This window comes from Camponotus vicinus, unplaced genomic scaffold, assembly GCF_025532165.1.
Source record: "Camponotus vicinus isolate PSW18456_S1 unplaced genomic scaffold, iyCamVici1.0 SCAF_1, whole genome shotgun sequence".
Lineage (NCBI taxonomy): Eukaryota > Metazoa > Arthropoda > Insecta > Hymenoptera > Formicidae > Camponotus > Camponotus vicinus.
The window spans coordinates 38698721-38716114 of NW_028141945.1; the positions used below are offsets into that span (position 1 = coordinate 38698721).

General features: G+C 35.4%; 4 protein-coding genes and 1 long non-coding RNA gene across 6 annotated transcripts in view; 3 read left to right on the forward strand and 2 right to left on the reverse strand.

The window, feature by feature from the left end:
• The window catches only part of LOC145966387 (mediator of RNA polymerase II transcription subunit 20-like), a 77333-nt gene extending 70328 nt beyond the window's left edge, over window positions 1-7005 (forward strand). The window contains exons 3-5 of the mRNA XM_083090444.1: window positions 834-1093; window positions 5254-5364; window positions 5514-7005. Coding sequence (XP_082946570.1) covers window positions 834-1093; window positions 5254-5364; window positions 5514-5606 — 464 coding nt within the window. The 3' untranslated portion in view covers window positions 5607-7005. The remainder of the gene's footprint in view (window positions 1-833; window positions 1094-5253; window positions 5365-5513) is intronic.
• Window positions 2682-8016, reverse strand: LOC145966432 (uncharacterized). The gene is made up of 2 exons (XR_014437046.1): window positions 7692-8016; window positions 2682-5358 (listed from the first exon to the last, which is right to left on the reverse strand). It is a non-coding gene; the product is annotated as an uncharacterized LOC145966432 (long non-coding RNA).
• Window positions 7604-9756, forward strand: LOC145966364 (very-long-chain enoyl-CoA reductase-like). The gene is made up of 5 exons (XM_083090416.1): window positions 7604-8022; window positions 8148-8195; window positions 8344-8654; window positions 8776-9185; window positions 9265-9756. Exons 1-5 carry the CDS (start codon window positions 8017-8019, stop codon window positions 9390-9392), a joined length of 903 nt encoding a protein of 300 aa, XP_082946542.1. The 5' UTR covers window positions 7604-8016; the 3' UTR covers window positions 9393-9756.
• On the reverse strand, window positions 9607-14159 carry Tous (testes of unusual size). Its single transcript, XM_083090253.1, has 4 exons — window positions 13743-14159; window positions 11984-13499; window positions 11726-11899; window positions 9607-11645 (listed from the first exon to the last, which is right to left on the reverse strand). Exons 1-4 carry the CDS (start codon window positions 13940-13942, stop codon window positions 9873-9875), a joined length of 3663 nt encoding a protein of 1220 aa, XP_082946379.1. The 5' UTR covers window positions 13943-14159; the 3' UTR covers window positions 9607-9872.
• On the forward strand, window positions 13684-17322 carry Hat1 (histone acetyltransferase 1). 2 transcript variants are annotated; one of them, XM_083090352.1, is made up of 7 exons: window positions 13684-14419; window positions 15530-15682; window positions 15810-16069; window positions 16174-16330; window positions 16454-16668; window positions 16746-16897; window positions 16972-17322. In XM_083090352.1, exons 2-7 carry the CDS (start codon window positions 15534-15536, stop codon window positions 17272-17274), a joined length of 1236 nt encoding a protein of 411 aa, XP_082946478.1. In that variant the 5' UTR covers window positions 13684-14419; window positions 15530-15533; the 3' UTR covers window positions 17275-17322. The 2 variants fall into 2 exon arrangements, with proteins under 2 accessions (XP_082946478.1, XP_082946468.1); XM_083090342.1 differs by lacking the exon at window positions 13684-14419 and adding an exon at window positions 15092-15349.
• Window positions 17323-17394: the final 72 nt, after the last annotated feature.

Consider the following 17394-nt stretch of genomic DNA (forward strand, 5'->3'; position numbering starts at 1 on the left):
CGTGTAACCAACGCTCTTCACCGACGCGTATATATTTTTTATTTTTTTCCCCTTCTAAATTCCGTAACAAAATTACCTCGCTTTGCGGCGACCCTGTCGCGGAGTCGATAATCGATCAATTCCGAGCGCTTTATTAAGCGCGATTATTAGCACAATACCAAGTTCTCGACAGAGCTGTCACAATGTCACACAATGGTTCTCGTGGATACTCGCGCTATGCAATTTCGACTACGACCGGGGGTGAGAGGGGGCGAGGAGAGGAGGATTGAGGTTTAAGTTGCGTCCGACTTTACCGCGCGATCGCAATATACGTGCATATGAATTCGCTTTTGCCACGATCCCGAGATACATATCGCCAAAGGACTCGCTCTCTCGCTCTCTCGTCCTTTGCCTCTCGACTGCAATTTTCTCTCGTCGCTGCATAGAAGCCGAATTAGAAGAGGCGCTAGAAGATAGTATATATATGAGCCTGCGTAAACGCTCTACAGGATCAACCACAACATTCGTATAATTTCATAAAACGAAAGAGCGCTTTCTCACTAGTAGTAGCTCGTAGGACGATGATTACAGCGCGATAAGAGAAAGAGAAAATTAAAAAAAAATAAAAGGAATATTAAATAAATATTAAGAATAAAGAGGAACAAGTGATACAGATGCTTTTATAATGAAGGGAATTTGAAATAAAAATAAATCCAAGCCTCTCTGCGAATGTAATAATGATGAACTTTATCTTGCATGTGGTAATCGACCCGAGATATTTTTTGCCAAGTTCTTTTGCATCTCTCGACAGTTGTCATCGTGCTTGTACTTAAACGTGATGTGTGACTTTGCAGGCGCTCAAAGGACTGTTCACGTGCTGCACAATTCGGAGCAGCCAGCCTCGGTGTTCGCTATTTTAGAATCGGGCAGCAAAGTGGTGCCATTGATAGCAGACGGCCTGTTCGATCTGCTAATGTTAAAAATGACAAACATCTATACCAGTAAAAAGCAGACGAAGATCGAGTCGAAGGGGCCGCGTTTCGAGATCGGTGACTTCTGCGTCAAATTGGGCAGCGTGACGATGAGTCAGAATTTCAAAGGCGTTTTGGTGGAGGTAAGAGCGACAATTTATATTGCTCTCGAAAAGAAAAGGGATTCCCCGAAAGCGACGAAAATCCGCCCGTCAGTCGCGAATTTCTTTGATCCGCGAAATTTCCAGCTCTTTCTCCAACAGATGGTCTTTCGACTCGCTCCAACGTGACAGATTATCGTTACTTTTAACTCGGAGATTCATTTCGCCCGCAAAAAATTCACATTTGGAAATTACTCTTCTACCATCTAAAGATATAAAAGCGAACTTGTCCGAAATATATTATCGATTTTTTTGCTTCCGTTCTTTGATCTGTCACCGCGAGCGAACAAAGATTACTCTTCTAGATCGAAACACAATCTCGTTTGGTTTCGAGTTTCGCCGAGTACAATGAATTCTCGATCGGGAGATGGGACGCGTTAGCCCCTGCTACTTCCGGTGTTCCTTGCCAATCACGCGACGAGCGTGCATTATCGATTGATAGCTCACGAGACCCCACCTTACATACATGCAAACCGCATACGTACGCCGGTTATAGTTATGCTTTAGGGGCGGCACGTGAGCATCACGCACCCCTCGCATCCTCATCATGTCGCATGACGGATACGTGTCTCGCGTGTCAAACTCGCCGCGTCAAGATATTTCGTCACCGATCCACGAGTATCACGCGAATAATCGCATAATTAAGTTCGGACATCGACGATAAATCTCACTGTCGCTTCATCAGTGCACGCATATATAATTCCCCTTCGTCTTCACGTATCTTGACGTATTAATTCTTTCATTTCGATAAAACTGATAATAACTTTTTCTTCTCTTACGGAAATACAGGGGTCGAATACACAGAAAAAAATAAGTGTTAAATCAAAACTTATATACTTAAACTAACGCGTTCATTGTTTCGTATATACACAACAAGTTATAATCTTCTTAGAAGAATTTAATAATTTTAAATTTCAACAATATTATAGTCTTATTTTAATATTGTAATTGTCACCTCAAGAATATATAATTATTTAATTCTACTTTAAGAAAATTATAATCTTTGATTTAAAAATATTATTTTCTATCTAACATTGTTTCTTTTCCATTCAAGAAAATTAAATCTTAAATCATAAGAATATATTTTTCTCGATTGAACTATATAAAATGGCTTCATTCAAGTAAGCAATTATTCAAGCAATTATATTTTTCTTTTAATTAACGCAATATAATCTCATTTCAAGTTAAAACTAAATATATTTTCAAAACAAGAATGTCCTTTTTTTCTGTGTATAGGAAGTAGGAGATTTTTAAAATACATTTTAAAATACATTTTCGCGTCAGATGTTTCAGGTATTTTTTTATAATTAACGTGCCACGCGGTAAAAATTTATTATAACATTTAATAATTAACACAGATCGTTGTTTTACCATCGGATTTTAAAAACTGTCGTACACGTATATCACGGATCGAAAGCAATCGTGTGAATATTTCGTACGCGCCCAGCACCGTGCAACGTGCTCACGCACGTGTGCACGCACGCGCAACCACGTGCATATTGAACACTGCATTCGGATGCACTATCGCGCACCTGTAAACATACAAAGGTACATATTATACGGAGCGTCATTACAATTGGTCGCTTTCGGGTTTATTGTGCATCCGCGTACATACATTCAACACGGAACCGCAATCTCGTTTATACAGTGTGTCTTTTAATATTATCGCTCTTCTCGTTTTATTCGTTAAATGTCAATATATCTATATATTCAATTATATAATTGATTTAATTAACTCGCATTTCAAACGAGCGTTATTCATTCGAATATCATACTTTGCATTTTTATTGCATGAATCGCGTAAACATATTTTCTCCTTTTATTGTTTTAAGTAGAAATAGTATAATATCATTGAAAAGTAATGAATAGTTGTCGATGATTTCAGTGAAAATATTACAAATTAGTGAAATCTCATTGAAAGAATCAAGTAGTAGCTGTTTCATCAGTGATATTTTAAAATACACCGTATATATTATAATGTTGAGATTACATGTATGAGATAAATGTATAATAATGTATTTTAAAGTGATATTTTAGTTTGATTAAGAATCTTGTTTATTTTTTCGCGCAAAAATAATATGTAAATAAATCTAAATTTTTTAATACTAATTATACATGTTTTATTCTAGACATGGATATGTAAAAGTGTTTTTTTCCTCAAAAAATTAGCAATTCAAAATAATAGATAAAAACTTTAAAAGCTTTGCAAAATGATTATTCAATGGAATCTCACTGTCATAATCAGTGGGGCACATAAAACGAAGGAACAAAATGTGAATGTTTTCTTATTAATATTTTCGAATTTGCATCATTGCTTTAATCGCTCATTCAATTTGATGGAATATATCGAGGAATATAAGTACGACAATTTTCAGACATCACTATTAAATTTGCAACCGTGGAAGATTCCGATTTCCTCCTTTTTTTCTCGGCATTTTTCTCTTCGGCGCGGCTTCCGATATCTCTTCCGGCAGTTCCCAACAGATTCATCCAGCCGTGCCACACACGTATACACACACACACACGCGTACATATTATACTCATGTGTGTACACACATCCGATACCGGCTTTAAATGCTTCAGCGACCATTCGTATCGGTAACTGCGCCGTTTGTATAGCGGCCGTGACGTCAAATACGTCACGATAACCCCCGACCACCCCATCAATTTCAATGGAGAAAGCCCCGCGAGGGTCGCGTTAAATCTCGCAGCCCCTCGTCGACCTCCCCAAACACACTTTTTCTCCACGGCTTTCTGCCCCCGAGAGCGACGAATGCTTCCTTCCTTCCGCCCTCCTATTCGCCACCGCGACTCCCGCACTTAACTGCAATCACTTATCAACGCGTTGCAACGTACGGTGTAACCGTTGTAGCTTGACATCGATGACCCAGAAAGACGCGTATTTTTTATTACCATTTTCCAAAGTGAAACGAGGGGTCGTTACGTTTCGCTGCTTTACTGTAACACGCATACTGACGATTTGATACACGATTGCGACCCGCAATCGTGATTTTTCGCGCGTGCGAGATTCACTGCCGACACCATTGAATGTGCCAGCACCATCCCGTATAATGCTACCTCGCCCGACTATGCACGACCGAATTATTCGGCGAATTTCACATTGAAAATTTTAGTTTAATCGATGCTCTCAGAGGATAATCTCGGAAAAATTCAAAGACTGTTTAACAATAAGAGGTTTAAATATTTAGTTAACATCAACTCTTGTATAATATAATTAATAGAAAGATTATATGTAATTTCTTACTTTTTTTATTAGTAAAGAGAGAGAACACTTTTTGCGCGAAAAATTTATATTCAACTGCACTCGCGGAATTAAAACTAATATAAAATTACTGAGAAAATTTTTGCAAATCAAGAAATGACAGCCAGTGAGTCCTCTCTTCCTCTCGACGGATTTCTCAGCGTTTATATTTTTTTTATTTTATTCTATTTATTGCTCGGCCAATTTTACAGTCGGGCGATATTAACTTTCAGCTTCCTTAACATAGTTGAAAGATCAAAGAGTGGAAGGAGAAATAGAGAGAGGGGGAGAGGAGGAGAAAGAGAATTGAAAACAGGACGAGAGATTGACGCGTCCCGATACATCTCGACATCTGATCTTGACATAGGCATGATCTCTCATAGTCGGATCCTTCGAATGCCGGACAGTATCCATCGATGTGCGAAAAACGAGTTTTCGACATTTTCAGAGACTGACGTTTCCACCCGAGGACTCCTCGTCATATCGCGCTATTTATTCAAAGATGATTAGTTTCCTCTATCTGCTTATGGATACTTGTATGATACAAGTTTCCAGGCTGCATGATTATCTATCCCAAGGTTCGTCGTGCGAGGGAGCATTATACAACCGATTATATATTCGCTTATCTTCCTCGCCACTTCCTCCCTCGGACATTGACACGCTCTAAGCAGGATTACGCGAGAAACGTATAAAGTCCTTGTCGCAAGTATTCCGTCTTCCGGATCGTAAAGCCTACCCGAGTAATACCGTTGTCATCCTCTGATAAATATTAGCGAGTCATATGTCGATTCAATGTTGAGAATGTTATTCCGGTTGCGTTATCATTTATGCAAAATATTCGATAATCCTGCGATATCATAATTTATTTGAATCTCCTCAGGTCGAGTACAGACCATGCGTCGTGCCAGCAGGCTCGTGGGAACTCATGCGCGAATTTCTGCAAGGATTCCTGGGTTCGGCCGTGTCGAATCAAGCGCCTCAATATCTGCAGGTCATTAATACATATTATACTGTAAAATACGTAATCACATATATAATGAGTTATGTGAATTTTGAATGATTACAAAAGAGAAACATATCTATTTTGAGAAAAAACATGGAATTATTATTTTTTTTACTAAACTTGGAAATTTCTTGCAGAATCGAATGAACGAAATTTATCAACCAATGGATACGATACATCAATATCTAGAGCAATTTGGTCAATATAGGAAAGCAACAGGAGTGATTTAAAAAGAACGATGTTGGATCATATTATTTATTTTACTACATCAACGGCAAGATTAAAAATTTTCATTTTTTTCGAAAAATGTGAGGACTCTTATGTATTTATTATATTATTAATTGATAATAATATATAATTTTTAAACGATTTATTATCGAATATAAACAATGTGATTTATAAACAAAAGAGATGATCGATAAAAAGGAAAAAAGATAGTGAAAAAAGATGTATGTCTTTAGATTTAATCTAAATGTAAGAAATATAAAAAAAATTATTATCGATTTATATATAGTGAATTTATTATTCTCTGTACATTATTTGTGTGCGTATTACGTTATTAACTAAAACATTTATACGCAACATATTTTATTGAACATGTTTTAAATTTGCGTGCTTTTGGTGTGCAAAGTAATATTTAAAAATTTTTTAAATTTTCGCAAAATTTTTATTTATATTACTCTTATACACACATATGCATTTCAGCCTCAAGCGACTCTTTATTGATGAAATAAGCGAGCATAATATGGTAGAATGCGACATCTGCAAAAAAGCACGAGAAAACCCAATAGTAGCAATCTGATCGACCGTACGCAATTGATAATGAACAGTCTTATTGCGAATCGCCGTAATTACTTATGATTATTTGTAACATTGCTTCTCTCGGTCATTATCCAAAGTCGATCATGAAACTGCGTTTATAACAGAATATGTTTTTGTAATTCTCTTTGTGAATGTAAACGCTAATTCTGTCATTCTCATACAGCTGTCTCAAATTCATTAAAGGATTGCCAAATAATAAGAAAATTATAAAAATATATTATAATATATTATTATTGTAATATATTATATATTATATTTTAATATTTTACATATTTTATATATAATTATATATTGTTTTACATATTATATAATTATATATTATATATTTTATACATTATATAATTATATATTATATAATATATTTTTATAGTATGTTTTACACAAGTACTATTAATAAATGATGAAACTGTGATTTTACGTGCTGTAAATGATTGTGTGCATTTTGATGCAATACCGTACTTTTTAGAAAACATGCGCGTTGTAAACATGGAAAAACTTATAATTCCAAAAAGAAAAAAAAAGTTTTATCATCATTTATTCATAGCATTTATGTTTTTACAAAAAAAGTCTCGCGCATCACGCGCGAAAAAATAGAAGGATGAGTAAATGAATAAGGAACGCGATACCGAAGGATGTTCATACAGAGCATTATAAATATTTTGTTTTTTATGTTTCTTACATTTTGATTAAATTTAATTGTAGATATACACTTTTTCCTCTATCCTTTTTCTATTTATCGAGCATTCATATCTTTCGTTTTGTAAATCACATTGTTTATTCTCGACAATATATTGTTTAAAAAAATTATATATTATTGTTATTTTTTCATTTCCAGTTTATATATATTATCCTCACATTTTGGATACTATAATATATATTAAGAAAACTTAGTGTATACTAGATGACTAAAAAGTATTAAATAGTTAATATTATATAAAGTTTATAGGGCAAAATCAACTTTGAATTGCGAGCATGAATACATAATTTGAATTACGCCTATTCAGAAAAAAAACGTGCTATATGTGGTACTATTTATTTTTTTTAAAGTCTACGAAAGCTTATAAAATTTGTGTTACGTTAAAAAAATTATATGATATATAATATATACAAGTAAAAATGTATATATATTCTGTATGTATATATACTATTACGTAATTATAAAAAAAACAAGTCACGCCATATGCAGACGACGCGCGAAGGAGAGGATGTTATACAACATAAAATATTTGCTCGCGTTGGCAGGTTTTTTATTCTATCTTACCTGCGTAAATATCTCAAACGGCTGCGTTGTTCTACATCAGAAATGTACATACATTATGCGAAATGAAAATACGTATGTAAAGTACATATATATATATATATATATATATTTGCTGCCGAGAGACGAGTAATTTACATATATGACTTTGAAGCCGCACGTCATAATCACATTCGTTATACGTGATACGTATGATTGAGATTGATGTATTTTTCTGTTTACTTTACTTACTTACTCATTTCTTTTCAATGACATAGGTTATCGCCACGATTTTCTCTCTCTTTCCCTCTCTCTCTTCTCTCTCTCTCTCTCTCTCTCTGCTATCAAATTTCTTCGAGCCCGCCAACGAACGGAATGCCATTGATCATCGAAAATTGTAAGGTTGTTGGTCACGTGATCGCGGACGCGGCGCCGCGCGACGCCATTGGCAGGAAGTTACAAGTTGCGGATAACAAAATCGACAACCGTGGCGAGAGTCTGGCAATTGCCAGTGTTGATCGTGCGAAGAAACGAGAGAAAAAGCTGTCTTTACGCAAAGAAGCCACTTGGGATCGACGAAAATGGAGGTAAAACTTGGCATATTACATATCATTGCATTGAAAGACCGTGAGTTGTATGACGTTTGGAGTTTGTGTAATACTTGCGTACTCATCCTGCACACTATATTCTATTTTTTTTTTTTTTCTTCTAGATCGAAGTCCTGTCGGCGAAATCCTCAAAACTGATAACCAACGTCAATGTAAGTAAAAATATAATAACGACTAATGTTGTAATTTGGCAGAACAATTTCATTCAAAATTCAATTTTTTTGTCTCTTTTTTGAAAAAAATAAAATTTATTTTTTTTTAAAATAAAATTTCTGTATGTAATATATGTATTTATTGCAGGTAAATTCGAGCACTACGATAGGAGAAATTAAACAACAATTGTATGAATTAAAAAAGGCACCTTACGTTCATAGACAAAGTCTGAGATTGGAAGCTAAGGGAAAAGCATTGTCTGATTCAGAAACAATTAAATCTCTGTCATTAAAGCCAAATGGGAAGCTTTATTACAAGGATCTTGGTCCCCAAATTGGCTGGAAGACTGTCTTCTTGTTGGAATATGCAGGACCATTAGTAGTGTATCTGTGGTTGTATCAGCGTCCATGGTTATTTTATGGAAATGTCGATATCAGCAATTATCACTATGTAGCTAAGTAAGTCATTCCATTTAATATCTCCATTTAATATCGCTTTATAAGTGCAAAAATCATATTGCATAAACATTTTTTTACAGAATTAAATACTTTACATAATTATTTTCTATTTTTTTTTCAGTTGGGCAGCTGTTGGTTGGACAGTGCATTATGCAAAACGTTTATTGGAAACTTTGTTTGTTCATCGTTTCAGTCACGCAACAATGCCATTGCGTAATCTATTCAAAAATTGTTCCTATTATTGGCTCTTTGCTATGTATGTGGCATATCATACGAATCATCCATTATATACAGCTCCCAGCGCACTCCAATTCAATATTGGAGCAGCAACATTCGTGCTGTGTGAGTTGGGTAATCTCAGCATTCATTTAGCTCTGAGAAATTTGAGGCCACCAGGTAGTACGGTCAGAAAAATTCCAATGCCAACTGAAAATCCTTTCACCGCGCTCTTCAAACTCGTCTCCTGTCCAAACTATACATACGAAATAGGCAGTTGGATCGGCTTCACCGTAATGACGTCTTGTCTTCCAGGTATGTCTATACAATGGAAATATCTTGATCTTTGACTTGAATGCAAATGAAATCGTTTTACCGACTTGTATATTTTCAGCTGGTCTATTTGCGTTTGCCGGTGCATATCAAATGACCGTATGGGCATTAGGAAAACACAGAGCTTACAAGAAAGAGTTCTCGCATTATCCAAAAAATCGTAAAGCTATCATTCCATTTATTCTTTAAATCAATGCATTTATATCAAGTTGCTTAACTTGGTAATGAAGAAATTCTTGATATATTATTTTCATAATTTTAATTTGTTGATTTTTATTTTTGAAAAATTAAATCTATTTAGAAATTATGATTAATTCATTTGCAAGGCAGAGAGTAATATCTTATAATGAAATTTATACGAGTACAAAAAGGATATGTATATTTTGGTTTAAATTTTTTACTTTTATATATCTTCAGAATATGTGGTTAATTATCTTTTTCTATAATTATATATCTTATAATATATATTTAATATATAGTTATACATCTCTCTTTTTCTGAATAAAAAAATATATATATGTTTACATATATAAATTATAATATACAATAGAAATATGTTTAAAATTATTTTCGCTACATATAATTGTTGAAAAACAGTAATTTGTTAAAACTATTTTAAAAATGCTTACGCTTCCGAAAAAACAAGTATATTTAATATCGCGAAGTTGTTTAAGACGATTTCTTTTCTTCTTTCGTCTCTTCACAAGGAATTTTGCTTAAAAGTCGTTTGATATCTTCCTTCAGTGCTAGAATAACTTGCTGATACTCCTGCATTTGCGTCGTATATTTTTCCTGTAGCTCTTCGTACCTGCGATATACTTTTTCCAACTTCTTTCTTGCTTCTGCGGGTCCCACGTCTTTTCGTGTTAAACCCAAGAGGCTCTCCATATGAAAAATATGCTTTTGTGCTTCTTTCAACTCTTCCCTCAGAGCATTTAGCTCCACGATAAGCATACTATTCTCCTCCGTTATTTTCTCCAAATCTTTGTCACGTCCGGTAGACGTGTCCTGAAGCACCTGTTTCTTTAGAGACGCGATAGTCTTTTCCAAATGATCCCGTTGTTTAATAAATTCGCATTGCGCGTCTACATCTGCTTTACGACTACGTACAAATTCATCGTCCGCGCTGTACTTGTGATATAAATTTGTCACCGCCGTTTTTAAAGCGTTTGGCTCTTGTATGAGTCCTGCAGCATCGAGAATATCTACGCGAATTTTTCGCAAAAGTTGCTGACACCGTTTGTTTCTATGCATTTCACGATCGAGCTCTTGACGCGTGGCATGTAGTTTCTCACGCACTTCGTGCAGCTGCTGTTCCAGGTTCGTGTTAGTCTTGTGAAGACTCACAAGTTCCGTCTCCATTTCCCGAATATTTTCCTTCAGCTCTTGTATCTCGCGATCCCTCGGCTCTATCTGATTCTTCAACTCCTCTATCTTGTAATTTAATACGAATTTGAACTTCTCCAATTCCTGATTCGTTTGTTTCATGTCGTATATCTGTTGCTCCTTGTCCTGAATAGTAGCATCCCTCTCGCTAATCTCCTTCCTCAGTTCTGCTATCTGCTTCTCCAGGTCTTGTATATTTTTATGGAACTGAGTAAATTCACCTTGCACGCGGTGCACTTGTCTTTTCAGATCGTCCACATCCCTCTGGCTGGCCATGAATTTATTTCGCATCATTCCAGCCTCTCCCTTGAGCTTCAAATTGATCTGCCTTTCCTCGTACAGCAAATTCTCGAACTTCGTACGTACTTCGAGAATCTCACGATCCGCATCATCTTCTATCTGTGTCATTAGATGCTCATGAACACGTTGTTTGTGCGTCATCTCATCGGATGTTTCTTCCAATTGCACTTTTTTTTCATGAAGCAGAGCTTCGTACTTTGTCACGGTCCTCTGTAGCTCCTCCGCGTCGCGTTTCTCAAGATCTTTTAATCGTTTCTCATAATTTTCACGCATAATATTGGTACGTTCCTCAAATGCCTGATATTTATCATATTCTGTAATTAATTTAATCTCATAATTATTTTCCATCTGCTGCATCGCTTCCTCGTGAGTGTTCTTCATCTTCACAATTTCCACATTTATGTTATTGATTTCATTGATATGATCCTCCTGAAGCTTCTCTATCTTATCTCGAAGTTCCTTGATGGCTTCGCAGTAGCCTTGATGCACGTCGCGTAATTTGTCGTTATGTTGCACGTCGATCTGCCGCAGTTTATACGCGTGCTCGGTTTCCAATTCTCTCATTCTCACCGTCAGATCCCTGATTGTGTGTATCTTTTCCTCTAAATCGCCTTTGCCGATTAACACTTCGCTTGTGTATGGCAGATCTCTGCTCATTTTCATGACCTTTCCTTCGGGATAGTACAACTTCCAAATACATAAACTGCCATCCTTTGCAACGGAGATTAAACAATTCTCATTGTAAACGAGTGCGATCTAGAATGAAGAAGGAAAGAAAAGATAGAATAATTAAGAAAAGCAATTTATGCAAAAGATCTCAAATAACGTATCATTACCTGCGTAATATCAACACTATGTATATGAAAATCTAGCGATTCTATCGGAGTTTGAAGCGGGCTTTTCAGCGAAATAATGGTACCACCAGGAGAAGTTACAAATAGCGTCAGATCATCTTTTCCCATAATCATTTGATGCATTTCTCTACCAGGTAAACGAAACTCTCGAATAACCTAATAAAAAAAGGAAAGAAGAATAATTTTTTAAAAAATTATTTAATCGAATTTTCGAATAGAAAAATGATATCACTTCTATACCGCATTCTCCTTGATTTCACGTATATGATCATCATTGGCGATACAATAAGAAAACGAGGTATCCGAAGAGAGCGCGATGTCGTGCAAGATGATGCCCTTCAAGATGATTTCGCCAGATCGCGTGCCGGTGGTCATATCCCACTCGTATATAGCACCCTCGGTGCCCATACTCAGCATCTTCATATCCGTCTGCGACCAAAGGAGAGCCTTCACCCTGCCCGTGTGTCCTTTAAGAACGAAGGGATTGTAAAAGCCGATGGTGGTGTACACCTGCACAACGTTGCCGTTGACCGCAGCGAACAAGTGACCGCCATAACTGAAGCGAATTGTCTTACAGCTTCTGATGGCGATCTCGTGCATCGGCAACAAGTCATCGATTAGGATGCTCATGAAACGCAGCTTATCAGTGAAACCAATCAAACAGAACAATCCCATCGGATGTAACGCGATGCCGGATATATCTTCGGCATATTGTTTCAGCATGATCAGACTCTCAGTTTCAAAGTCCCACAGTCGAACGCTACAGTCCAATTCACCACACGTCATGAAGACTGGCTTCCACGCGCACATGGCGAGACCGTTGATGGGACCATGATGCAACGGCTGACCCATGATCCTAAGCTTCTGCGGTTCCGGATCCATCTGCAAATCCGGACCCCACAATGCAGCGTAGTACAGCTGAGACCAACCAGCGGTGACGATCAATCGATCAAATCCGGGATTCACATCGATCGTGTTGATCTTGTACAGATCCGGATCGTTGTCCTTTATTACCCGCTCCGGAAGCACGTAGACGTTTCTCTTCGTATACTTGTGTTTCCCTTCCTTTTCGAAAAATATGATGGTTCCCGCACCATGGGCATAAGCGAATCCTCGCGGAAATCCGATCAAACAGCGGACGTTCTGTTCCCAAGTGATGTTGTCGCGAGCATTGTCCAATGTCATCTGCGAACCGGCGGTGGCAGGCATAACATATTCCTCACGGATTTTGAGATTCATCGACACCGTGTCTGATATCCAGTAGACGTTTTTTAAATCGCCGTTCTCCATATAGAGCACGCGACCGTCCTCGGTACCGACCAACAATCGATCACCGTCCAGCCAGGTCATTGAGCAAACCAGAAGATTCTCCCCCTTGGCAAATCCGTATGGACGCCACACTGTCTCGGAAACAGTGAGGAACTTGAAGTTAAACGGACCACCGACTGCTACTACTGCCGCATCTGTCGGATTGCAGGTCAACATCTCGGCGATCGCCAATGGATTTTGCGGATTTGCCAATTTGAACGTCGACTCGACCTTGCCCTTCTCCCAATTGTAAAAGAGCATCGTTTGATCGGGTTCACCAGTAATCGCTACTAGATTCTTACTGTCAAAGGTGAAACCCATGCTCGTAAATCTCGTTACTCCCGGAGCGTCGAAAGGTATTCCGAGTAGCTTTCTGCGCTTCAGCGAGTTGAGGTCGTAAACAGATATAGTAGGTTTGTCCCCCACTTCGGATAAAGCAACGTATTTCCTTCGAAATTACACCGAATTAAAATTATCTCTGCGCCTTGTGCAAGAAATGAAAAAATTAAAATGAATTGACAAGCATTTATTTTGTGAAGCTATATGAATTTGCTAAGTTTTATTTTAAAACTAGAAAAACGAACATATTTATTATTTGACTTTTATTTTATTTCACAAAAATGAGTGTAAAATTCATTGTATCTGTTTTAAGAGAGTAATACGTTCTTCTTTCAATGAATAATATACTTACTTGTTAGGCGAGACGCAAATAACATTTACATGATGCTTGTCGGGCAATCGAATCAACTTTTGCTGATGCTGAAGAATATTGTGAACTGCCAATACGTTACCCACCGGATACAAAATTTCTGCATCCGTGATGTAATGTGCGTTACCGATAATATCTGTTTTCAAACCGTAAAGGACACGAGTTTGCAGGGATGCTGCCATTTTACTCGGGAAACTCTTTTAGAGATAGCTAATCGATAAAAATAATATATCTACAATATGCTTATTCCTTTTTCGACTACATCTTTTATGTGTATTTTTTTTCAATTCTCTTTTTATCATTTCTTTTTCTTTTTAACATCTGAATATGTATATATCATTTTTGTAAAAGAAAGAGAGCATGAAAAAGTGCGAGATTACAGGAAACAAACCCATAATGAAGTTGTTTACATCTCCTAGGTAACACACGGTGCGGTTTACGTGAATCTAAGATTAATTAGAAAGCATGAATGTTTTGCGACATTGCGAAATTACAATCGAATTCTTCTCATCTCAACTCGTCGAGATAGAACAAATTAAAGGGATGTTCTTGCAAAATCGCATCAAAATTATTAGAATATATTTCATCAAGAGTCTCTTTCTTCTTCTAAAAGTTCTATCCAAATTTTATGCTTCTTAGAGGAATATCATTTTAAAGAGGTAAATTAAGTTGGAGTAAATTACAAAATTAAATTTGGTAAATTTTTTAATATTAAGAAAGTATGATTTGATAGATAATGCGCGAATTGGAACAAATTTAAATTAAAATATGATTTATTTTATATATTTTATTATAATCGCATTTTTTTTCAATTTTAACTAATCGAAACAAAAATTTTATTCTTAAAAACGCAAGGAAATTAATTAAAGAAAAAATCAGTCATTTTAAAAGTAAAGAATGAAAAATACCTGTATTTTTAAAAATTAAATAAAAATTTATTTGAAAAATAAAGAACGATGGTAAAGTTATTTAGAAGTTACTTAGAAACGCGAATTGAAATTTATCTTTGGTAATATGTATTTTTCCTGTATGTTTTGTTAAATTTAAAATATCAATCATATAAGCTTATTCGCTAATCTACGCCAATTTATTCAATGTTAACAATCGATGATGAAATGATTAATCCTACAAAATTGTTCCAAAAAGTTGTGTACCGATATATAAATAATAGATCCGCCGATTTAAAAAAGAGGAGAAGATGTAGTCTATGATAATCGAATATAACGCGATCTCAATTTGATATTCTTATTTTTTATACATGCATACAATATAATACCGCTTTGGAATGTTTTGTCGACAGTGAGACGAAAAATGAGAAAATGAAACAGAAAATCATTGTGTGCTATGATTGGTTGTTTCGTTCGCGCATGTGCGGTTTATTTTTGCCCACGCTGACATAAAGGTGTCAACAGAGAGTTGCGTTACTATATATACGCTATGCCTATGGATTAAGGGAAGTTTCAACGGAACAGTTTCCATTCAAATATCAATTTACTCGAATAGTTGTTTTTTGGCGCGAAATTAGTTGCATGATAAAAATTAGCATAAAGACTTAGATTGATTAATTTTATCGTGCATATCAACGTAAGGTAATTTTTCACATTAAAAACCACAAGTTACTTCTTTCTAGTGTTCTAACCTGTATCCTAGATCTTGATTCCTGCCTTCAAGACCAAATCCTTATTGAAACAAAAGGAATTTTTTAAGAGTTTTGAAAATAAGGCTATATAGTGTGTATATTATATTTGCTTATATATTTTTCTGTTTAGGAAAATGGAAGATTCAATAACAGCACGTTTGAAACGACTAGTAACAAATAGCAACGAAGTCTTGGAGTTTAGATTGATCCGTGATCTAGATGACTTGAACTCGAAAGAGACGGTATTTAAACCAGAAATGACTTATCAAGTGTTCGGAGATAGGTATGTTATCAAAATATACTAATTATCTGAATATATAATCTCTCTTTATTAAATATTATATCAAAAGATCTTGTATATAGAATGTATATATGTACGTGAATTATCTCTTTCTTTTTATTTGTCATAGGGAAATAATATTTGGTTATCAGGATTTAAAAGTACAACTGTTTTATTCAGCGGGTTGTTTAGAAACATATTTGGGAATGACATATACGGAGAAAGTAAATGCAGAATATGAAGGAGTCGAGGCTGATGAAGTTTTAACAAAAATTGCCGCAAAGCTTGCGCCCAATGTTTATTATAGCTTAACCAACTTTACTAATGCACTTTCTAAGGATGACACATTTACACCACATGGAAAATTGATTCACTCTTTCTCATTAAATGGTACTTTATATATAATTATTATATTTTATATATAATTATTTATATATAATTATTATAGTAATTGCATGTGATCCTTCTTTTTCTTTTAATTGTATGAATTATAGATAAAGGTACCACAAGGCGATTTGAGGTCTACAAAGCTGATATGAATTATAAAGGCTTCAAGGAGTACCATCAAAGAATTCAAACATTTCTTCTTTGGTATATAGACGCGGCTCTTTTTATTGATATTGATGACGATCGATGGCAATATTTTAATATGTAAGTATTATTCGATACATTTCATATCGTCATATATCTTTTATTATCTAAACCAACAAATAAATAAATAATTGTAAAGATAATGTATATGATTCTTGTTAAATAACCATTTCTTTGAAACAGATTTGAAAAATATACCACATCTGTGGGTACATCTCGATACGCGACGATCGGTTTTGCTACTGTGTATAGATATTACGCATATCCGCAGCATATTCGGCCGCGTATCGCCCAATTTTTAATTTTACCGCCGTTTCGTCGGATGGGTCTTGGTACACACTTGTTGCAAGCGATTTATCGCGAGTATATTGCGAGAAATGAAGTTAAGGATATAACAGGTAAAATGAAAAAAATAATCGAGAAAAAATGTATGCATATCGTTAATAATTATCTTTTAACGGATTTATATTTACAGTTGAAAGTCCGTCCGACGTATTTCAACGACTGCGAAACTATGTGGATGCTTTAAATTGCAGCACATTGCCTAGTTTTAAACCAGAATATTTAAAGAAAGGTTTCGATAATGAAATGGTCATTGAAGCTAGAGAAAAGTTAAGAATAAACAAGGTATTTATATTAACATATAACAATTTATTTTTTATTTATCTTTCTTTTTCTCTCATAAATATTTTGCCCGATAGAAACAAGCTCGCATAGTGTATGAAATCCTACGACTTCGTGCGACGAACGTTGCAAATGCGGAAGAATATCGAGCGTATAGATTAGATGTGAAGAATAGACTAAATATACCATTTAAAAGAAAACAGAATGAAGAAGCAAAAATAGAACGTGCATTGAGAAGTGAGGACAAAAGAACATATACTAGTGATAATGGTCTACCATCCGAGGAACAACGCAAAGAGATATTGGAAAAGGAATATCGTTTTTTGGAAGATGAATATAAAACAATTATTAAACGTTTGGAGTACGCTACCGATCTGTGAAATGTTATATCAATTAAATTCGCATTAAAGTAATTAAGGATTTTTTAAGCTGTGAAAAAATATATTAATGTAATTTCCAATGTTTCATATTTTTGTGTACGACTGCATGATCTTTCTTCT